At 40.1% G+C, this 24678-nt stretch overlaps 1 protein-coding gene across 6 annotated transcripts; it reads right to left on the bottom strand.

The window, feature by feature from the left end:
* Positions 1 to 150: 150 nt before the first annotated feature.
* Positions 151 to 23818, bottom strand: mag (myelin associated glycoprotein). 6 transcript variants are annotated; one of them, XM_085291336.1, is made up of 14 exons: positions 23687 to 23759; positions 20360 to 20445; positions 15323 to 15442; positions 12628 to 12733; positions 11863 to 11938; positions 11388 to 11756; positions 10984 to 11280; positions 9797 to 10054; positions 8946 to 9206; positions 8062 to 8370; positions 4714 to 4813; positions 4002 to 4098; positions 3673 to 3726; positions 151 to 3357 (listed from the first exon to the last, which is right to left on the bottom strand). In XM_085291336.1, exons 5-14 carry the CDS (start codon positions 11906 to 11908, stop codon positions 3199 to 3201), a joined length of 1950 nt encoding a protein of 649 aa, XP_085147462.1. In that variant the 5' UTR covers positions 11909 to 11938; positions 12628 to 12733; positions 15323 to 15442; positions 20360 to 20445; positions 23687 to 23759; the 3' UTR covers positions 151 to 3198. The 6 variants fall into 6 exon arrangements, with proteins under 6 accessions (XP_085147462.1, XP_085147461.1, XP_085147460.1 ...); XM_085291335.1 differs by lacking the exon at positions 20360 to 20445 and having other exon boundaries at positions 23687 to 23818; XM_085291334.1 differs by lacking the exons at positions 20360 to 20445; positions 23687 to 23759 and adding an exon at positions 18884 to 19009.
* Positions 23819 to 24678: the final 860 nt, after the last annotated feature.

Below are 24678 nucleotides of genomic sequence, written 5' to 3'. Positions count from 1 at the left end.
TTCATTTTCAAACGTTCTTTAGCCATTAAAAGAACTTAGTCCGAGAAATAAAACCAATATGTGGCATACATTTTTGCATTTCAGAACACCAAAACAGAATAATAAACAGACAGAAACTAGTTGTTTTCTATCAATAAACAGCTGTTTCCATACGGTGTTGTCTTTGTTTTATTTATATTTGCAGGAAACTGAAGACAAATGAATTTGCTGGAGGCATCAAGGACTTTTTAAAATAAAAGAGCAAGCAAACTACATCATTGGTGACAAACCTACAGTCATTACAACAGTGCTTATTTGCAGAGACTGCAAACCCCCATCTAAATTATATAATCATAAATGAAGAAACAAAAACTCCATAATAATTATTATGATCACCACAAAGTACTGGACATACACATTTTCTTTACAGCACACTGTGGCAAAGATTAGATAAGATATTTCTGCTTTAAAAATAAATAAGAATATGAGGAGATCGGAGACAGTGAATGGTTAATGACTCTGTGCAGGCAGGCAATTTAGGAATGCTAGCTTGCATATTTGGAACCCTTCATCTATAATTTAAGAGAACAGTGTCTTAATAAAAGGCCAGCATTGATTAAAAGTCTTAATCAGTGAAATTTAATAAAAAAATGTCTCATTTCTCATCATAAAGCTACAGGTAAAAATTATACCTGCATATTATTACCAGAACGGAAGAGCATCCAGTTAGAAAAACGTCAGGTCTTCACTTGTAGTTAAAACCAAACGTAATCTGAAGTTTCATCATCATGGTTTATTCATTTTGACAGAGAGATTCATTTGGGTTCAGTTCAGTTTAACAGTTAAAACTGAAGTGCTCCTTATAATGTATCATTCTTTGTTTCACAATGCCTTTCCCCTCTAGAGATGTCTGTACCTGTACAAAATTACTGTAGTTTGAGGCCTATAGTGGATTTTGCTCTGCTGATTATGAAACCATTTAAACACAGCTTACATAAACACTCTGCTGCTTCAGTCAACTTACTCCATCATTTTAAATGAGACAGCCAAACAAAACAAACCAAATTTCATAATAGGATTTTATAAACCTTTAGTCATTATATTTATATCCAAAGAAATTTTAATCTTCACAAAGAGATTATTTCTCCATTTCTTTCTTTTGTTTTCCACTTGACTTTTCCATAAACATCTTTACATACATTTAACAATGTACATTAAAAATTGCATATTTGCTATTCTGTGTTACATTGTTAAAATCAATCTGAAGTGCAATAAATACCAATTTAAATCAAAATTACAATCAATATCTATAGTTTCTTATGCAAAATGATAGGGTATAGGGAGTTATGGCTACAGTGTGTGTGCAAGTCTGAGAGATGACTCTATAAGACATGGTGTAAACTGACAGGTAGGAGGCTTCTTGGTTTGTTTAGATCAGGTATGAGGTTTGGTCTGTACTAAGTAAAAAGCTACACAATACAATGTTCTCAACTAGCTTCAGAAAATCTGAAGGCATGGTGCTTCAAAGGTAAAGATTGCTTCCATTAAGCTATTGCTCGCATTAAGGGTAACTTATGACTCTGTAATTGGAACTAAACCAGTACCAGGGACCAAACTCTGGACATCGTGGTTCCTGTGAATTTGGCCATTTATTAAAAAAAAAGAAGAAAAAACCCTGTCTCTTGTGAGTTAATACATTCAATGGATAAGCAATGCTAAAATACTAAGTACTCCCTTAATGATTAATGGAAACAATACAGAAAACACAGCCTTTGATTTAACTTCATGTAGATTCATGTAGTCAGAGGTTGGGAACTGTTTTCTAACCTTCTATTAAGACAGTGTTCAGTCAGAGTGGCTGAGTGACGTGTGACAAAACTGCTTTTCATTTGTCAGTCTGGCTTTTCACTGCTGTTCAATACTTGAATGTGTGCCTGCTGGCAAAAGAATCATGCAGGATGTTTACTGTACAAACTAGAATCCCTTTCACCATCAATATACATCAAATTAATATATTATTGACACCATCATTATCAAGTTAGACTATTAGTGAGCTTTAATAATACACCACAGGTTCATCAAATGTCACTGAGTAGCACAACCAGATGGCTTGTCAGCATCACCTTTTGCCATTCAAACATTTGACGCAATCCTGTGAGAACAAAGCACAGACCTCTAGTGAGGCGATGCTGAAACTTCCCAAAGACCCCAGAAATCAGTGTCCAGTGATCTTTCAGCACAATTTGAATACACACACCCATTCATACATACACACATTGTCTATAGGAGATAACACTTTGGCCACTCACAAGCAAGTATGTTGTGCTTCAGGTCTGTATTTTCTAGTTGACTTGAATAATTTTGAAGACACACGTGCATTGTGGAAAAGAAGTAGAAAATGAGACACTTTGCGTTGGCCACAGTGGAAGAAATCCCCTCAGATCTCATTCTTACACCTACACGAAAAATGCCAGAATCAAGGTTCGACCTTTTTCAGAACTGGAAAGTATGTCGCTTAAATTTACAGACTTACTATCAGAAGTGATGGTGACTTTTTCCAGGTAAAATGAGAGGCTACTGTGTCACAGCACACATTAAATACAATTATGTAGAATCTAAAGGCATCTCCTTTTCTCATTTCTGACAGTTATCTTCTTAGGACACAACAAGATAGGAGAGGGTTCGCTCTCAGTACACAGACACACATAAAGATAAGACAACAAAAAGCAGTTACTCCTTGCCCTGATGCTTCGACTGGCAGCAGACACAGTGACAGTTAAAAGAATAGATGGAGAGCAAACAGTGAGACAGACACAACAGCAATCAAAAGGAGAAAAGAATAAAAATATGGCCACCGTTTAACGCTGTGTGTAGAGACAATGTACTGCAACTTGAACTAGGCTTGAAATTAACATGTGCTTTACATTGTCCAGTTGGTGTTGCTCAAAACCACCAGAAATACCAGTTTTTCCCTAATGGTGGTATGTGACGGGGGATCCCATGGAGGAGGGGCAGTCCATAGCAGCGGAAACTGCCACAGAGCAGAAGATTACATGTGATAAATTTGATAAAAATGAGGGGGGAACAAAAGAGTCATATGCAGAGTGAAATCCAGGAGAAGAGGTGGGGTTATTACACAGTTTACGGGGCAGATGATGTGTGTAATATAGGGCTGCCACTGCATCTCGCATAGCCGAGGGATCAGGGAAGGATCGCGATTCATTTGGCTTTGATTTCTGTGTAGTTGCTGCCGTCATCCCTCCTCCCTGAGGCCCCCTCCCTGGACCTTGCCCCGATAAACTCCAGGGAAGCGTAATTCAGCTCTTGCCTCTCCAGTCCCGCCATAGTGCCCACAGATTGATAATCCCCGTCTTCTCCCTGCAGACAGAAACACCGTTTAGCGGCAAAAATCAGCGGCAAGGTGCCAGTGACACCTCAGATTGCAGAAGAGCGCGACAGACACTAAAGAAAAGATGTTAGTGATTACTGGTCGACATACTGAGAGGGAGTCTGAGATGTTTCCTGTTAGACTGGCAGTTTGTGTTAGCAATGAGGCAGCCATGCAGAAGGCAGTATTGGAAACAAACAGCAGTGTACAGAACACAGAAGCTGATATGCGAGGAGATGCATCTGTCACTGAGGCTTGTGTTTTTTGGTTTTTTGTTTTAATGGGGATTTGTAGGGGAACCTTACCGTAGTCTCCTCTAGAATGGAGTTAAACTTTGAGCCCAACAGCTCTGTCTTAAGCTGTGCAAGAGTTAGGGGAGAGAAAAACACACAGAAAAACGCAGAGAAGCGATGAAAGCAAGAGAAAAACAGTGTTTGGAAAGGTCATGGTTGGAGCTACTAGACTGCTAGTGGGACAGATTCTTTCTGGTACCTCATTTCAGAGGTTAACATGGGGTCTTATCATGACTGTACGACTTTTTCATTACACAAAACTTTAACCCCAAACAATCTGAGAATGGTAATCCAACCCATCCTCAATCATAATCATAATCATTGACATCAACATGTCTCACCACTTTCTTCCTCAGATTTTGTTTGTCCTTCTTGACTGCGCTGTAGTACAAAGCTGGGTTCTCCAGGACCACGTCCTGCCTAGGGTTGCCATTCTCTCTGGGGGACGGAGTCACATAATCAGACTCGGTCTCGACTGCCACTAACGCAGGGCGACACGCCAAGCCTGGGCATCCATTTTAAAACAACAAGCTCTGTAAGGTTATGCTGGAGGCCAACCGTGGCTGTGAGTGACGTGGTTATTTTATGGGTTTAGTCGCTGAGATCACACCCACTTCAGGGCCAGAGAAAGCTTGCAAATTTGGTGGTCCAAATATGCCTTGAGGCTAAAATAAAGCACTTTGGTTAAGAGGGCTACTCGAGTTGTATTTAGCATAGCAGGTCAAGGATACAGAAGCAGTGTCAGAGCAGGGAATCGTGCCTGCAAAATATAAGGTTAGTCCAGCTTGCTAACCAACTCCACAAGGCAGCCAGTGTAGATCTCCAAGGATTTCAACAAGGACTTGTCACTGCAAATGAACTGAAATTGCTCAGGAGAAATAATTCTCACGTCCACATCAGTCCCACATTCACTCGTATACAGTGTGCAACGATGTGTTTTAGAATGGATGACTAGGCTTAAGTGTTTCCTTGGATTTCAGAAAACGCTTAGTAAGGAAGTTGACTACTCCTGCCTTGCAACGGCTTCTCCATTAGTTTGTCATTTATACTCACTTCTTGTTGTTGTGACCAACATATCTAACTGCTGCAATGATGAAGGCTATGACTGCCACTCCTCCAATGGTGCCGACTATAACTGCCATCATGTACTTTTCTGAAAACAGAGGTGGTAAAAACAAAAATGAAGGGGAGTGAATTACTGTAAACTTCATTGAGTAACACATGGAGAAACTGCCCACCGAGCTAACAAGCCATATACACTCACTGGCAGCTCTTTTAGATACACCTGTTCAACTGCTCATTACACAGATGTCTAAACAGCCAATCACATGACAGCAGTTCTGTGAATTTAAGACCATGTAGACATGTTTGAGTCAGCTTGCTCAAGTTCAAACCAAGCATCAGAATGGGGAAGAAAGGTGATTTTGTATTTCAGTGACTCCGAGTATTTCAGAAAGTCCTGACCTATGGGGATTTTCCCACACAACCATGTTCAAGGTTTACAGAGAAAGGTCAGAAAAGAAAATAAATTATCCAGTGAGTAGCAATTCTCTAAAAAAACAATGTGTTGTTCATGCTAGATGTCAGAGTGTAATGTCAGGTTGCTTTGTGCTGATAGGAAGCCAACAGTAGCTAAATAAACACTCATTACAACCAAGGTAGAAGAGCACCTTTGAACATACTATCTTGAAGACGATAGACTACAGCAGCACAAGAACACACAATCAGCTAGAAACATGACTGAGGCTACAATACACAAAGAAATTGGAAAAAATGTCTGGTCTGATGAGTCTCAATTTCTGCTAAGGCATTTGATTTGGATGTTATGATCAGAATCTGCCCTGTGTCAGCATTTCAGGCTGTGGCGGTGGTTCGATGGTGTGGGGGATATATTCTTGGCACACTCTGAGTTCTTGAACATTGTTTAAATGCCACAGCCTACCTGAGTATTGTTGCTGACCATGTTCATTCCTATGTGAGAACAGTGTACTCATCTTCTGATGGCTGCTTCTAGCAGGATAATGTCACAAAGCTCAAATCATCTAAAACAGGTTTCATGAGAGATGCTATCGTGTCAGTATGGAGCAAAACTTAGGAATATTTCCAGCAACTCCTGGGAATTAATGCTGGCCTGAAGACAAAAGGTGGTCCAACCTTGTATTATTTATACCTAATAAAGTAAGCAGTGGATGTCGTAAGTATTTATAGCATAGTCTAGAGGATTTAGGTATAGAAGAAAATATAAACGGAAGAAAAGAGACTTATTTTTTTAAACTGCTGACTATTGTGGAATTTTTAACTGCTAATCAAATAGGAGAAAACTGTGCTTTTTTTGTTCGGATCCATTTTCTGTAGCAAATCAATAAACATTTAATTTATGGAAAAGGGTCAATGTAAGTGGAATTGATTGAAAATTGACTACGGTGTTTAAGTTTATTGTAATTAGTAGAAAAGCACAAAAATTTCCATTGCCTTAAGCTTCATGACACATAACAGGAAATAGTCATAACCAGGCATTGCTTACGCGTAAAGTACAGATACTTTAAAGATACAGATGTCAGAAAATAACATCTGACATGTATTAAAATCTTTATTACAGGGAGTGCAGAATTATTAGGCAAATGAGTATTTTGTCCACATCATCCTCTTCATGCATGTTGTCTTACTCCAAGCTGTATAGGCTCGAAAGCCTACTACCAATTAAGCATATTAGGTGATGTGCATCTCTGTAATGAGAAGGGGTGTGGTCTAATGACATCAACACCCTCTATCAGGTGTGCATAATTATTAGGCAACGTCCTTTCCTTTGGCAAAATGGGTCAAAAGAAGGACTTGACAGGCACAGAAAAGTCAAAAATAGTGAGATATCTTGCAGAGGGATGCAGCAGTCTCAAAATTGCAAAGCTTCTGAAGCGTGATCATCGAACAATCAAGCGTTTCATTCAAAATAGTCAACAGGGTCGCAAGAAGCGTGTGGAAAAACCAAGGCGCAAAATAACTGCCCATGAACTGAGAAAAGTCAAGCGTGCAGCTGCCAAGATGCCACTTGCCACCAGTTTGGCCATATTTCAGAGCTGCAACATCACTGGAGTGCCCAAAAGCACAAGGTGTGCAATACTCAGAGACATGGCCAAGGTAAGAAAGGCTGAAAGACGACCACCACTGAACAAGACACACAAGCTGAAACGTCAAGACTGGGCCAAGAAATATCTCAAGACTGGTTTTTCTAAGGTTTTATGGACTGGTGAAATGAGAGTGAGTCTTGATGGGCCAGATGGATGGGCCCATGGCTGGATTGGTAATGGGCAGAGAGCTCCAGTCCGACTCAGACGCCAGCAAGGTGGAGGTGGAGTACTGGTTTGGGCTGGTATCATCAAAGATGAGCTTGTGGGGCCTTTTCGGGTTGAGGATGGAGTCAAGCTCAACTCCCAGTCCTACTGCCAGTTTCTGGAGGACACCTTCTTCAAGCTTCTTTTTCAATTATATATTTATTTTGTTTATTGATTTCATTGTATGCTTAAAGTATGGTTTTAACTGCTATCTCTGTTTTATTATTGGAAAGCACTTTGGTCAACTTTGTTGTTTTTAAAAGTGCTATATAAATAAAGTTGGATTGGATTGGATTGGTACAGGAAGAAGTCTGCATCCTTCAAGAAAAACATGATTTTCATGCAGGACAATGCTCCATCACACGCGTCCAAGTACTCCACAGCGTGGCTGGCAAGAAAGGGTATAAAAGAAGAAAAACTAATGACATGGCCTCCTTGTTCACCTGATCTGAACCCCATTGAGAACCTGTGGTCCATCATCAAATGTGAGATTTACAAGGAGGGAAAACAGTACACCTCTCTGAACAGTGTCTGGGAGGCTGTGGTTGCTGCTGCACGCAATGTTGATGGTGAACAGATCAAAACACTGACAGAATCCATGGATGGCAGGCTTTTGAGTGTCCTTGCAAAGAAAGGTGGCTATATTGGTCGCTGATTTGTTTTTGTTTTGTTTTTGAATGTCAGAAATGTATATTTGTGAATGTGGAGATATTATATTGGTTTCACTGGTAAAAATAAATAATTGAAATGGGTATATATTTGTTTTTTGTTAAGTTGCCTAATAATTATGCACAGTAATAGTCACCTGCACACACAGATATCCCCCTAAAATAGCTAAAACTAAAAACAAACTAAAAACTACTTCCAAAAACATTCAGCTTTGATATTAATGAGTTTTTTGGGTTCATTGAGAACATGGTTGTTGTTCAATAATAAAATTATTCCTCAAAAATACAACTTGCCTAATAATTCTGCACTCCCTGTGTAGTGTCATATCAATTTAAATAGGATGTGATAATAGTGACACATTACTTAGTGTCAAACTAAATACTAAGTAAAGTTGTCTACTCACTCTCTTGCTGCAGCTCCAGTAGTATGCTCTCTCTTCCATATGCATTGGAGATGCTGCAGTGGACGTTGACAGCAGGGCTGCCGTTGTCGACCCGTTCACCTTTCTCCCGTAGCTTGATCATTCCTGTGGACGTGTGCCCGTCTGTGTGCGTGTAGAAGTTGTACCGGCCGTCTGTTTCGTTGATGGTGATGTTCAGGTCAGGCAGGTAGAACTCGATAGTGGGTTCAGGGTTCCCTGTGGCCATGCAGACACACTGGACACCTTCCCTCACCACTGTGCACTTTGACTCCTCCAGAAGCACAGGGGCATCTAATGAGGGAGGGCAAGAGATGATTACATCAGATAGCTGTTGACTAGTAACAAATTATACTCCTTTGGTCAAGATTTCCTTTAACCTCCTAAGACCTGAACTCTTCCACGGCATGCATTTTTAATTTATCTTTGATATCCGATCACATTGGGACCCAATAAATGTAAAAACAAAGAATTACTAGATTTTTTTAACCTTATTTTTGTTTTTAAGAAAAATAAAAGCCACATATGAGGATATTCGTTTAAAATTTTGATAGAACAGTAGCAGTATAGTGTCCTCGTAAGTGGATATCAGGCCCTTGTAGAGCAAAATTGAGTATTTTGGTCTAAATAACCCAAAATGTGATGTCCACATATTTGGACGCCAGGTCCTAGGAGGTTAAAGTACGTTTTTACTCAAAGGAAATAAGAAGTTTTGTGGAATTCTACAAAGTGCAATTCACCATACAGATAGCACATTACCGTACATTGGAGGGTTACACAAACGTATCTCTTGCTGCCATCATGCTTTATTCTTTGGCCTAGTTTTAGACTCCCTTTAAAAATATAATACAGAAAACTGACGCACTCACACTCGACAGTGATGTTGAGGGAGCTGCTGGCTCTCCCATGCTCATTCTCTGCCAGGCAGCGGTACTGTCCATCTCCCTGCGGTGTGATTTCCACAATCGTCAGCACTGACAGCTCATCCGCAGTGATGGTGCCCACCAGTTGCCCATCCTTCAGCCAGGTGAGGGTGGGTGCTGGGCTTCCCTGTGTGCTGCAGTGCAGGGCCAGAGTGGTACCCTCTACTACTGTAATGGAGTCATTTACCACAGGCTCATGGGGAGGATCTGCAACAAAGAAGAGAAAATGAATTTGTTATGTTTACTATTCATATAAGAAAACCTCTATCTTATAATTCTTACATAAGATCCTTCTTCATTTCAAAGGCACCAAATTAAATAAAACCCACAATATCTTTTTTTTTTCCTTTTGGACACACAGTGACCTAAATAAATAAACAGTGACTTTGATATATCTAAAAATATGCAGTACAGATTCTGAGCAGGTTTTTGTAGTACATTCATTTACTGCAGTATTGCAGTGCAAGTTGAACTGGCTGAAACATTGTGATATCAAAACTTTTGCCTTGTCTCACCCAATGTTTGTACCAAAACAAAAAGAACATTTAAGCTCTATGGACCAGATACATTGATTTCCCAGGACATTTTATTGTGGTTTTAATGGTGGTTATTAAATGAAATCTTATCAGTAAAGTGGCAATGGTTTGGAAATCATTGAGCATCTATAACTTCTTGTTGTGAGTCCCTGTTTAGATCAACTGTATTATGAATCCACACGGGGGGTTGACATTCAAAAGATTTTCACTTATGCTTACAAATGCTGGGGTTGGGAGTCATTTGCTATCTCAAAAACTTACACTTTACAGCCAGGTAGAGTGAGGTGTTCATGATGCCATAGCCATTGTCCCCAACACAGGTGTAAATTCCCTCATTTGCAGGTGTCACATCATCTAGCATGAGCGAAACATTGGATGCTGTGTCCCACAGCAGCTCTTGGTCTCCAAACATCCAGGCGATCCTGGCAGGAGGGTTACTGTCTACCTCACAGTGCAGTGTCACAGAGCTGCCTTCCATCACCTCTGAAGAGGCATTCACCCACACAGAGCGTGGAGCATCTGCCAGGAAACATATAACAGGGAATTTATTTTCCAAGAACTCGAATGATGTCTGCAATTCACAGAATAACTGTCTCCTAAAAAATGATTTAATCTTTTCAATAAAAGAAATCGACAAATCGACAAATTTACACCCTCAAATAAAGGTTGAAAGGTAGCTCTTTAACTTGAGGGGACTTCAAAGCAAATTATATCTAAATAAAAGTGAAACATGCAGATTGATGTTTTGTACTAAATCCTGTACAAGCACCAGATATTGTTTTCAACCATGCTAGTGACAATTTTAGTCAGCAGTTAGCTGAAATGGTTCAGCAACTTTTAGATCGGTTTTTGCGAAACGAAAGTGAAGTGAACAATAGTTTATAATAAGAGTTCACACTTTGGTAATTTGAACTGGAATATTTTGTACTATTTCATAATAGTGGGATTACTGCTACTTCAGATTTGTCAGTGTTAAGAAGGTTTATTCATCTATCACAATAGGAACAGAACAGAAACTGCAAAGATGCTGTCTTGATCTGAGGTCATTCCATACATGAGATTTAGATGAAAAAAAGAGTCGTAGGCTATTGATTTCTTGTCATCCTCAGTGACTACTTAAATACTGTCATAGCACCTTTGAAATCAGCTGTACTATGTCTCCGTGTTAACTAACAATTCATTTTAGGCTCTTCGGTTATTTTTTTCTAAACCATACAAATATATCTTATTGCATGTTCAATCATCCATGTAAGGGAATCCCAGAAAACTGAATCCAGAATCAACTTTCTGACATAAAGATATGCTTGAGTTTTGTGATCTCTGAGAAAAAGATCCACTTCAACTCATTTCACTGCAAACTGTCAGGCTCAACATCCCGTTTGAAGCCATACTAACATAGTGGAATGCTTTTCAGTCTTTCAGTTTGATGTTTTTATTTTTTTACTTACACTTGACGTCTAGAGAAATGAGCCTCTCATAGGCTAGTGTTGTGTTGGGGTAATAGACCCTGCAACCTAGAAGCTGCCCATTGTGCATGGGCCTGGGTGTGAAGGTGAGGGTGTTGGAGAGGACTGCTGTGTTGCTTTCTTCCACGAGGTCAGTGCTGAATTCTGGGTCGGGCAGGTAGTCCGTGTACATCCACTGGATTTCTGGAGTCATGTCTGGGCAATTATCAGGAGCATAGCATGTAAGCTCCAAGCTCTCGTCACTAACAATCTCCTCTGGTACATCGATGTTGGGCTGATCTGGAGACAGAAATATAAAAGGAAAATATGATTGTTATGGCTTTTTTAATAGCTATAAATTTTCAACTATAAAACGACTTCCGATCGTCCTGTCATCAGTCACTTACCCAGAACCTTGAGCTCAGTGAAATCGGGGTATGTATAGATGTTGGCTCCACCGAGATCTGCACGAAAGTAGTATCTCCCCGAGTGCTCGGTGCCAATGTTGTTGATGAGCAGAGTGCAATTCCTCTGGTGCAGATCTCCCAGCAGCTTGGTTCGGCCCTTGTAGCTCTCATGCACAACGTCTGTACGTGATTTAAAGACTACAGGAGGGAAGAGTTGTGGGTAGGGCTGCCCAAAATACCAGATACCATGAATGCCACGGCTCGGCCTTATTCCAGACGGATACATAAAGGTGCAGGGGATGACCACACAGGAATTTGTCATGGCTGAGATATCCCGAGGTAACCAAACATTCCACTGGCAACTGGCATCTGGGGGAAGAGACAGAAGCTCAGTGGACTCTTCAACATACAGGATACACATAGGAATATTACCTGTCTATCATCATAAAAATATAGAAGTAAAGGAATTTATTACCACTGATGAACAACAGCAGTGGTAGGAGCAGCTCTAAACACCACATGGTCTCTGCTCAATACTGGACCATAGACCTCTGAAACAGACGCCATGCTGTCAGTCATCAACAGAAAAACATACACATACACACAAATATCACGTTTCCACCACTGATGCTGCTGCATGACTCACACGCCGCACAGGCCTCTAAAAAACAAATTCAAGATGTTCTTAATGTTTCACAGTTTCTTGGTTTTATAGTATATCATAGCAATCCTCTATCAAAAACCCCAATGTGGAACTTTTCAGTAAAACAAAGAAAAACAAAGATCAGAGTATCAGTTGTATCAAAGTCCCACAGGTTTTACTTTTTTGTCCGGCACAAAACATGACATGACATTTCTGCAATACTTAGTGTGCAACATGGACCACACGTTACAGTATACGGACTGAAAAGTGTCATTAACATCCAAAAAGATAATACATTCCTTCTTACTATACTGTGAATACTATAGAAAAATATAATAATGTCAACGTCCTTTCTGTCATGTCCTACATTTAAAAGATGCAGAGCTAACACTAACTTGAGCTATGTCTATGAATATGTATATTAAGTGCAGATAGTGCTGCTTGCAAAGGCTCAGTCACAAGTTGAAAACTGCTCATATGGAGAGTTTTGGCTTTTTATCAGATTGGGTTGTGGTGTGAACATTCTTAGAAAGAAAAAGCACCTCGTATACAAGAAGTAAAAATAGGTATTACTGTTTTGAACTACTGTGGTTTTACCTTGAAATACGGATGGTTAAAATGAATGGAACCTCTGAGAACAAATCTTCAGCAGTTCCACTAGAGGGTGTTCACTCACACCCAGACAGCTTGACAGCCTCCTTCTCTGTGGAAAGAAAGAAAGAGAGAAAGAAAGAAAGAAAATACCAGTGACATCAGCATTGCCAGGCGATTACAGCACTCGCAGCCCCCTCGCTTGCACAGACCAATAGTAAGTCACACAAACACAGCATCAGTCAGCACCTGTTTGCTCCCCCTCAGTAGAGTCACTCTCATTATGGTTGCCATACGTAAGCCGATTCAGTGAATGGCTCTCACTGTTTCCTGAGCCTTGACACAAAGCCAAACTCCAGTCACCACACATCATGTCATTAGTGGATTACTGGTACTTTCTGTGCTGTACCACAAATCAATCCGAATAGACAATATTCACTTATCAAAGCGTATGAAAACAAGTGAGATAATGAAAAAGTGAGAAACAAAAGCACATTACCACAGAAGAATCAAGCTGTTTGTGTTGTTTACTTCCTTTGCTCACTATATAGTCTGGAATATCAACCCTCAGGTTGAAATAAATCAGTCCATATAAATTTTCATCACATCTATTATGAGCTCTAATGAATAATATTAAAGTACCACTGAACAGCTACCCTGAAGTACCCCTGAGCAAAGTACCGTCCCTACACACTGCTCCCACTGCTTCACTGAGTGAATGGGTCAAATGCAGAGAGCGTAATTTCCCCATGGGGATCAATAAAGTATACATCATTATCATTATTATTATTATTATTATTATTATTATTATATTTCTATATAAATTCAATCTGTCATTTTTATTTTATTGGCAATACCTGCACTGCAAATGCAAAAATAGCTGAGGTTTGATATCCTAATAAAATCATGGCCATTTCGAGTACTGGGGTCAGAATTCAAATATACATCCCATTACTGTGGTGCTCAGAAGGTAATAAAAAATGCTTTGTCCTTAAATTCACCACCAAACAGCAATCAAACTCAAAAAAAAGGAAACAGACTGCAAGAAAAAGCTCATATTACTGAATCTTACCCTTTCTAATTCAACTGAAATAGTCATGTTGACATGTAATAACACATGTTAATAAAGGCTTGTTGGACTATTTCTCTGTTATTTTTAGATATATTTGCCTTTATTTTCCAGTACGCTGTTGAGATGCATAGTAGAGAGGGAAGGAAGATGCCATGCAGTAAAAGTGGCATGTGCTCTGACCCCCATATTGAGGCTTTTACATTAAATTATGCACCATAATGTCTGCATATTGCTCCTCTCTGAGATGATAAATAGCCAGTTTCTCATAAGCCTGGAGTTTTCATATGCTTGCAATGTACTCTGAAATTATCATAATTCACTCATTTACAATCCAAAGTGCAATATAATGCCATTATATTTGTATTATTTACTTTGAGTTCACAGTTGTTTTCTTATTCCTAAAGAAATCTATTTGTCTAAATGTGGCATACAAATGAGATGTACACCAGTATAATGACGGTTAGTTTGGACGTAGAATAAATGCCTGTAGAAGGAGAAGCAGCGGATTTCAGCCTCACGATGCAGCAGCCGGTGTGTGCAGATGGCGGGTCTGAGAGTGGATTGTGTTTTAGAGCTTCGTGATTAACACATCCCAACATCCCCCAGAGAATCCTTGACCAATATTAGCCTTGTTGTTAGAGAGAAGGGAAAATTCAGTTGATTTTACACTGAAAAAAGCACTGGATGTGCCACTTATCATGCAGTCCAATAATTAGTCAGTCACAGTCACAAATTCCTAGGAGCATGAGGATGTAATTTTATTTTTACACTTTATATTTAAATTTGCCTGTGATCTTTAAACCTACCGTATCTGGTTATTTTGGGCACCTGGAAGCAGTGGACCCAGGTTGGGAACACAGTATTATCATGAAGTTGTTACCAAATATTTAATCATTTTCATTTCTGGTAAACTAGCATAATCATTTGAATTAGATTTTCTGGCCACCTGGTAAATGTAATCCCAATGGTGTCTCTTGTTTAGCTATGTTTTTGATTCTAGTCCTGAGGGAAATTACTCTTCAGTTTCTAAACACTCTGCTGTCCACTATGCTAACCAACTTGATGCAAATTGTGTGTGGTGTAAAGCTGAGGGATTTTTAAACTTTTTTTAGCAAAAAAACCAAAACAAAAAAACAACAGCTGCCTGCTGCAACTGAAAGCTGTGCTATTGAGAGTGATGAAAGTCAACCTAAACAGTCTCAGAACTGCACAAGCAAATTATAAACTCTGAGTAAGTGAGAGGACCTTTTTTTTTTTAATATATATTTCAGCTACCAAAAAACCCAAATATCTATATTGTAGAAAGGGTCAGACTTTGAATTCTTGGCCAATAATGTCACACTGTTGCCTGGGACAATTCAAACTTTTCTCCAAAGTTGCATCAACCTCAGACATCTGCACTGCAACAAAAAGCCAAGAGCTAAGTAAGTGTGTCCAGGGTGAGAGGCCATGCATCAGCAACATAGGAGAGAATAGAGCACAGCAGCTGGGCAGGGCCACTGACACCACCACCAACCTTACCAACAATGGCTTTATTGATGGGATGGACAAATGGCTGGCACAGAGCATAGCATACGTGTGCACACTTTTATATACACGACTCACGCAATGCACACAGAAAACACTTACCTCATAACAGCCTCAGCACCAGGCTCCTGCTGCCTCCCAGCCTTGACTTTTTCTTCGTCTTTCCTTTGTTTTTGCTCTCCCCGAGTTGGTTTTCTTGCCCTGCTTCCCAGATGCCACTGTCTGTGGGAAAGGATAGAAAATGGAGATAAAAAGATATGTTGAAGCAGACAAGGGGAAGGGGAAGAGAGGAGTCTGTGTGAGCTCTGGTTTACATGTGTTGTGGGCAGATCTGAATATGTGTACTGCAGGCCCACTCAGCATTCCTTTACTTTCCACCACTTCCATGCACTGTCCTATGTGCCTTGATGCCCTGAACTTTGAGCCTACATTATGCTTCAACCTCTGAGACTTCTTGACATTTCTTGAACTTTGTTCACACAGACTTGTTGTTGTGACTGAGACACAAGGGCCAAAGCTGCTTGGTGAAGGAAAGATGACTCATTATTGGTTTAGTAAAACAACATTTAAACTTTTGGGAGAACATGAAACTTGAAACTTGATGTTAGTTTCGCTTTGATGTTAGGGTTCATTTGTGTTCACCATGACTGCATAATCAATGCAACCGTTTTCCAGATGTGTGTGGGAAAGCATAGAGTAATAGTCTAAAGCGCACAATTCAATTTGTGAAAACCATCTCTAAATGAATTTAAATTTCTGAAATTAAGAGTCCTTGGGGCATGATCATTGATCTTTCCAGCCTTGTGCAAATCTGCATTAATATTTTCCCTACTAAGGAATGTTAGTAGGCAGTAGTGCAAGCGTATAAATATAACAAAGGCAAGTTGTCTCTCCAGTATGGAAGTTTTTTTTCTCACCCTTATTGTTATATGTAGAGTGAGTCACTGTTCAAGAGCCATTAAGCCACAGGCCAAGTCATGGCATTGAAGGAGTTGTGGATAACCTCAAGGGAATCCCTCTAGAAACAGACTGGAGAGAGTCTGAAGAAGACAGTGTTGCATTGATGCTATGGAGCTATGTACAAATGAATGCACAGCATGCCATAACCCCTACACACACATGCAGCATAAGGCATGCCAGCACACTCCACAGTGTGGGGTGCGGAGCTATGCGACCTTCCTCTGCTTCCCTTGGTGCTGGTTGTAAGCTGAGCATGCTCCATTGTGCTGCTGGGACTCTAATCATTGCCTATACAGTGCATGCATATTAAAGACTCAAAGGGTAACTTATTAAAATGTATCACATTTCTTCTCTGGTTATTTATTTATCTCAAAAAAGAAGCAGAGGGAACTTTACAGAGAAGCAATTAAAAATAGTTTAAATGTAAAAGATAACTCTCAGTAATCAAACATGTTTAGCTTCATCTAATCTGTGTGATGCTTTGTGCAAAAGGTCCTTTTCTAATATCTGAGGCAATCAAACTTCAACGTAATCATTTATTCCCCATCACACTTCGGGGATACAGATGCTATCTAAACAATCAGTTCTGCTAAATCAGGCCACGCCACCTTTGATGAGTCATTTTATATTACTGAAATTGCTCACACAAACCAAAAGGTTTACACGAACACCCCGCTTTGCCAAGAAGAACATTTTCATTGTAAATATCGTCTGCACCACATCTATACGAGCATCACCAGAGCTCTTGGACAGAGAGAAAAAGAATGGGAACCTTGTGTGCAGAACACTGCTCATTGTCCAAGTGAGAAACTGAAGGAATTTTTCCGGAACAGGCCCGCTCACAGCTTGTGCTTTGCTGCTTGCCTGTGACGCGCGTTGATCCACCACAAGCTAAGGCTCCCACTAAAATACTCAGAAGAGCAGATGGTCTTAAAACATGGCTGCTCCCCCTCCCACACATGGCGCGCTGAGCTGCGATGAGCCCAGCGCACCACACACACACACACACACACACACACACACACACTCATGTGCACAAGATACAAACATAAACACTGAGATATGCCAACATCCAGTCACACATTCTGTCCAAGGTACTGCAGAGTGTTGGCATAAGTAAAAGACTGGACTTATGTATGGCTCATACATAAGGCTCATCATGTATGTACTTATTTTAGTGTTTAGGTACATTTTAGCTATGCTTTACTCTTATCTGAAGTTTTTTGCAGGAAACTTCTGCTGGCAGTATCATATACCCAAAAGTGAGAAACCACAGAAAGATGGCCTGTGTTTTTCCCGGTATTTGCATGAGTTTGTGGGTGTGTACCATCACTTTCATCTCAAACAACACACAGAGATAGATTACAATTATAAATGGAGGCTTTTACCAAGAGCAAAACACACGCACAGGATATTAAAGCAAGCTTTATTTGGCAGACCACCAACATACTAAGAGACCAGGAGCACCAATAGCTTATCTTTCTCTGCTACCTGGCAAAACCAACTACTGGCAATCCCCATCCCTGTGTGCAGATGGTAAGCCACAGGCCTTCTCTCTTTACAGCGTTCTCCCTTCCGCTCTGAACAAAAGGGGGCGACAAACAGTGCCATCACCTGTTCAGCCACACAGACAATGCATATGTGAATCCATCTTAATGCTTCCTAAAACCTTCCATTTGACTTGATGTCCTGAAACAGTGTGTATAAAATGCCAGGTGTGGATTTAGTAAAAATCAGGCTAGTTTAGATTAATCAGAAAATTTCTAAATTGCGACAGTTTAATTGGAAGGACAAAATTTTCACATATCCATTACACCTAGAAGTGTCACAAAGTTTAAGGTGAGAAATTCAAATGTTTCTTGACAGCCGGTGTGATTTAGCATAAATTAATATCTCTTTGTGGCTCTGCGATCTTCTTTAAAAATCACTAATTGGTATATAATTAACCAACATTATGCTCTCCTCAACTCCTGAAGCAGCACTCTGAATTATATGAGAAACACATTTGGTTAAACATGATTGTTTCCACTTTTCTCTTAAAAAAAACAAAACATCCTCTTTGAGATTCAAGGAATCACTCCAGCTCCTCGCAGTCTCATTACAGAAACCATATACATCCAAACTACTGTTAAATGACTTGTAAAAATGTTTTGCTTGGTGTGTAATCGAAGAATCTTCTACCTGGCATCACATGTCTGATTAGACACCGTAATATGTTGTGGCATTTGCAGGAACAGCTCAGTGCTAATGGCACAGGCAGTAAAATCTGTCCAGTAATAATTGGCTGGGCTTTTAGCATCCCCCGCTAATGTTCAAAACACACACACTCACTCATCCATGCACGCTTACACATCATCACAAACACGTTCAATCACGCAAGCGCTCATAGAGGTGTACACATGCATAGACACACACTCATTACCTAACTTGGTCTAACTTGTGATTCATACAGCACATCTCACTTTTTTCACACCCTCGGTCACTCATCACATCATTTATGAACGCTCACGCAAGCAAGCGCTCATTCACCGTGTCCGTAAGTGTTTGACCTTAAAAAACAAAATTGTTAAAATCAGATTAATGGACTGATTAAATAAAATTCAATCCCCATGTGAAGAAATCTGTATCCTGTTGCTTTTTCTCTCAGGAAAAGATAAAAACCTCAAAAGAGGATAAAAATCACAAATAAAAACTGCTCCTCACCTGTGTAGGTGACCACAGTCGACCTCCAAACGTTCAAAAGCTCCTGTATGAGCAGCTTCAGCAGCCACACTCACATGCAAAGCATCGCACCACCAAGACCTCTCGCCACCCTCTGTACCAAGCCCCAACAGTGGGGAATAAAGTGCTCTGCCCACCACCACCATCACAACCATCATCACCAACAACACCCCCCACCCCCCGCCCATCTCAAAATGAGTCCTTCAGTGTAGCAGCATTGTTCCCAAGCTTTGCCCCAAGGCTCAGCCATTCATAAATACACATGGGGCCACAAAGGGCCACTCTGTTCCACCTCACCCTGACAAATACGGGTGAGACTTTGAGCTCCAAGGCCTTTCTGTCCAACATGATGACTTGGTTTAGGTTGGATGGAACTGAGCATATTTGATCATTTTGGATTGATGGAGAGGCGATCCACTTCTTTCTGGGTGTCAGTGTAGCACAAGGCAGGAAATGAGTTTGGGAGGGAGGCTGAATAAGAGGGGTATGAGTGAAAAGAGAAAGGAATCCTATGAGGCTCATTCAAAGCCTGTCATTGATGGAGACTAAAAACCTCAAATAACGCTAGCAGTCAGAGGCTAGAAAAAATAAAGAATGCTTTGCCCCGTGAATAAATAACTATACACTTAGAATCGTGTATGTTCCTTTTTAACAGAGCCAAAGCTTCAAACACTAATATCAGTGGATGTACAAGAAATCCCTACGAAGTAAAAGCTATGAATTCAGGCTCTGTTTTAGACAGTGTTTTTTCCTACTATTGCATTCGTATGATGTCAGCAAGCACCGATACCCTAATATGGTCTTCACACACAGCTGGCTATAAGTACAGAAGCCCCACCCACTCGATGTTCAAACCTTTTGCTTGAGTGGCTGGTTGGCGGCCAGTCAGAAAAAAATGAGCTAGAAATGAGCTAAGGGCTGTGACCTACGGGGCTGTGCTTAGGGGGGTATAAGAAACACAAGGATTATTTTGAACTATGAAGTCCAAAAATGAATATATGGAGTCTAAGATATGGACAATTTAGATGTTAAAGGGTCTGCTACTGCTTTGTTAAGCAATAGCTTAACAAAAGAGTGGGGATAGCTCAGTAGGTAGAGTGGCCCAATGATCAGAAGGTCAGGGGTTCGAATCCACTGAACGGCTACCCTGAAGTACCCCTGAGCAAGGTACTGTTCCTACACACTGCTCCCTGGGCACTAGATTAGTGGTTCCCCACTGCTTCACTGAGTGAATGGGTTCAATTTCCCCATGGGGATCAATAAAATATACATAATTATTATTAATAAAAAAAGAGACTTAACAAATTGGAAACTGGGAATTACAATGCTCCTGATATGGCATGAAATTAGCACTAGGGCCAATTAAACAGTAATTATGACATCATACCTTGTCTACGTTGTTTAAACGTTGATTTTCCCTAGAATTATTGGGCTTGGCTTTTTCCCCCTACATCTTACCATAGAGCTGATGCTGATGATTTGTGTGTGAGATCCATCTCCTCTGTCTTGGTGAGTAAGGACACAGCAGACTCCTCCTCTATATCCTTTAGAAAGGCCACACAGTGATCTGAGGTCACTGTGCAGTGGTTTTTGAACGCATTCATTTTCCTTTCTACCTGTGCAGTCTGTGTAATAGTTCTGCTTTGCAACTTTTCAGCCACCCTCACACATAACAAGCAACAGCAATATAAAGACAGTCTGGGTAACTAAATTGTGACATTAGCATTTTATTGCTGCTTAAGTTTTGTCCAAAGTCAGTTCACCACATTTCTGTTAACTTGTTTAAGTTGCTTCAAGTTAGAAAGCACACCTGCATGGTGATGCTAGCTGACCTATAAAACTGCCAACTGCTCCTTCCCTGCTGTTACTATTAAAGAAAATGCATTATTAAGCCTATGTGGAATTACGAGTGTTTAGACAGTTGCATGGTGCTGTAACCGTGTCATGAAGCCCCAAGCCTTGCAATCAAACCTCCTCCCTCCCCCTAACACAGTAGCCATTGTCTCCCAAAGCCTTCTGGGACAGAACAAGCTCAGCTCGAGCCTGACACCGCACAACACTGGGAAGTCGATGTGCACAGATAATTGTCTTTTAATCACAACAATCCCCTTTTCTCTGCCCTTGCTCATTTGTCTCTGTCTCTTGTTCGACTGTTCTCTCTTGGTTGTAATTCTTGTGCCTTTCAGCGAGTTTGACTGGCCACAAGCCGGGCTGAAAATGGACAAAAACTGATGGTTTCAAATTTAAAGTGTCAAAAGCTGCGTTCTAATCTTAATATAATTTTATTCATTCCTTAACAGTTTTTTTCCAAAATGATGAAAAAAATAAAAATGATGAAATTTAGGTTTTCTGGACAAGTATTATCTCGAGGCATTGAAAATAATGATTGTCCCCATCTCAGGAACAAAAGCTTGTTGTCGAGGTGTGAGCACTTCAAATGAGGTCAGACATCCACACATGGTGCATGCAGCACTTGGCCATGTGTGGAGGCAGAAATTGAACTTTCCTGAAACCTTTTTATGAAATGATTCTGATTACTTTTTGCAAGAGCAAATGCAAACCAAGAGTGGCTTTGCAGAAAGGCTGTCTGAAAGTATGAAAGCTCATCTCCATTTGAAAGATTACCGTCTCTTGTCTCAAGGACGTCTGCCATTTCACCTTCCATTCAGCTGTGACTGCTCAGTTATGAGCACTTTTACATTTCAGACATGGCGAGAATACGTGTCATGGGAACTAGTTTATTTCCAGCAAACTCTGACTTTTGTAATCCTGGAGCCTGTTTCACAAAAGCCACCAAAAAATGGTGAAGAATTCTTTTTTCCTTTAACAAGTTAACTTGTAAATGGTTGATAATGGTTATAATCTCCCTCCAACAACTGGTTTGTTCTCTTTGATTTCCCATCTTGTTTAATGAACTAATAAAAAAGCCCTGTACACCCATGTTTAAACCACACGGGCGATTATGATTGGTTTGGTTAATTGGACTTCTTATCTGGGCTTTGTAAGTGTGCACAGATGCACTTCACTCACTCTACTGTTACACTTCTTGAGTCTGGACATATCAAACATTTATTATTCTTATTAGAAGCGAAAGGCTCTGCCACCTTCAGCTTGAGCCATAGAAACTAAACACCTGCATGTTAAAGGTTTTAAAATGTTATTCTTAGCTAGAGATTTCATAGAGAAGCAGCTCAAGATTGGGCTGATTTGTTTAGTTTGGGATTAAAAGTAGGTGTGCAACCAAAACTTGAGTCACTTTTTGTGGACAGTGTTACTGCCAAAACTTCTAATCCACACATGCTCTAACTCTTTAGCAATGTTAAGAGTAAAAAACACCAGAATCTACATAATGCAAACACACAAAGACATACTTTGACAGCATTCTAGTGTAACTGTTGAGGGTGTCATGGTAAGAGAGCAATATAGAGGGGGGGTGTGGGCTGGGGTTGTACTGGACAGAGACTAGTAACCGAATAAGCCTCTGAGAATGGACCCATTGTGTCTCTCTTCGCTTCACTGGACAGAAGCAGATAGCTACCATTTGCAAATAGATGAAGAGTTGGTGAAACACGATGATTTCATGTTTCTGTTATTACACTTAGCAGATGTTCACCTAAGTTGTTTTATATCTGGTATTAATGCATTTAACTTTGTTTAAGCAATGCCGGTTTTAAAGTGTACCAGCTGCTCAGGTATTTAAGCACTGAGTTTCCTCTCATTTGTATAAACAGAAAGAATTTTAATCTCAAAGTTAATGTCCCAAGAGAAAAAAGTCTTGCTCAGAAGGATGGTGAAACTCACAAATTTAACTTGTCATTTATTTCCCAGTAGAAGTAAATGGTTTGGTATTAATGCCAATTTTGCCAATATCAGTGAGAATGAAAATGAGCAATTCTTAAAGGGATGTTGACCCTATTTAGGAGGTTGGATACAGAGCTGCAACATGTCGTGTTTTGTGTTGCAAGGGATTTTTATTCCCAAAGGTCCACCTAATCTCAAATTTGTCCTAAGTTCCCATTTTGTGCTCCAACTGTCATGGAGGGGCTTTGGATTTGTAATGTGCTTGATGTTCGGTTTGTGTCTATGCAGGCCCTCGTTAGGAAATCCGCCTATTTAAAATTTTAACTTTTTCAAACTGGACATATTATTGACAGCTACTTTGATTTAAAAAAGAGAAACCGTAACCTGTGACCTGTCACTGTTTGTTTGAAGTTTGTTTTTGGGTCTGTGTTCTGTTGAAATCGCCTAAACAGGATTTGTCTATCAACTTGACGCTACAGATAGTTAAAACTGTGTTTAAAATGACTGAAAGGCAAAAGGACAGCATGGCTCCAACGTGAAAAAAAAAACATTGAACATTAAATGATAATTAGCTGATAATTTGTTAAGAACATAGGGAAGCTCAGCGGTTTATTTTTTTCTTTTATCTTTTGGTCAAAATGTTTGAAATACACAATGCAAGGATATCAAACAGAACATATCACCAATTTTCCCTGTGTATCATACTTAGATGTAAATAGATAACCTGCTAAAATGTGACAGGGTCACCTTTAATTATAATGCAATAATTATACCATGCAATCAAATACACAGCACTGCTGTAATGTACACGTATCCTTGCAGAGTTGCCACAATAGTTCACTGTCTGGTATTCTGTTGCAAAGCCAAGTCTTTTAAGTGAGAAATTCAAATCCATATGATATAAGACAAAAAGAGTAATCACATAGTTGAAAAACCTGATCTGACTGCTTACAATTGTAGATCAGAGAACAGCAGAGCTCTTACCTTATCAGCTGATCAGACGCCACTGAGGAGACTCGTCTCTCTCCAACATTTGCTTTCTCCACTGCTCTCTCTCCTCCCTCCTCTCTTTCGCTCTCTCTGTCAGCAGATTGGATCTTTGGCACAGAAAAAACTGTGATTGGGAGGCCAGCTGAGGATTATTTTATTTAATTTAAGATTGTTTCTGTTTTTTCAGTTTTAATTTTTTACAATTTGGCTGCCATTTCTATCGTTATGACAACACTGTAGCCAGTGAAATAGATTTCTTAACCCTCTACTGCATGACTTTTTAATTTTGGGGGAAAAAATATTTTTCTCTATTTTAGGGGAGCTTTAGGCTCAGATATTGGTTTGTTGCTTCAAGGCAACACTGTGCGACAAGGGTAGTAAAATGCCAAGTTATTCTATAATAAGTTGTATTAGTACAACAAGAATGAACAAATAAATACACAACAAATAAACAATGTAAACATTTCACAGAACAATAAAACACCAAAATATCCAACATTTGACCCTAACCCCATGCACGCGCACACACACACACACACACACACACACACACACACACACACACACACACACACAAACATTGTGTTTCCATCACTTTTGGGGACATTACATTAGCTTACATTCATTTTATGGATACTTATCCTGACTCTATCCATCACAAGTCCCTGCCTGAACCTTACCCTAAACCAGACTCAAGCCTTCACCCTAAAATTGAATGATTTACCTTGCAATGTGTCCTCATAAAGTAGGCGAGACCTCACAATGTGATTGTGTAAACAAATTTGTGTCCCTACAACAATAAGTAATACACGACCACACACACACCCACACAGCAAAATTGGTATGGCCTGGATCAGGCCCACACAATGTGCTTACACATGGCCCACATACCGCAAAGAATGACGGCCCTTTGGTGGCCCACACCTGGTTTGCCAGAGGTGGCCCACACATGGGCAAGCACAAGGCCAGTTTCAGACACACTGGTG

The sequence above is a fragment of the Mchenga conophoros genome, linkage group LG11, assembly GCF_057382185.1.
Source record: "Mchenga conophoros isolate Kocher_MC1m ecotype Shallow Benthic linkage group LG11, M_conophoros_male_GT1.1, whole genome shotgun sequence".
Taxonomy (NCBI): domain Eukaryota; kingdom Metazoa; phylum Chordata; class Actinopteri; order Cichliformes; family Cichlidae; genus Mchenga; species Mchenga conophoros.
This window is presented reverse-complemented; position numbering and strand designations above follow the sequence as displayed.

Excerpts from the sequence above, each read along its gene's own strand:
- mag (XM_085291335.1), bottom strand. The coding sequence starts at position 11,908 with ATGTGGTGTTTAGAGCTGCTCCTACCACTGCTGTTGTTCATCAGTG. Across the intron at positions 11,281-11,387 it reads CACTGAGCTCAAGGTTCTGG|ATCAGCCCAACATCGATGTA; the intron begins GTAAGTGACTGA and ends TTCTGTCTCCAG. Across the intron at positions 8,371-8,945 it reads CCTCAACATCACTGTCGAGT|ATGCCCCTGTGCTTCTGGAG; the intron begins GTGAGTGCGTCA and ends CTCCCTCATTAG.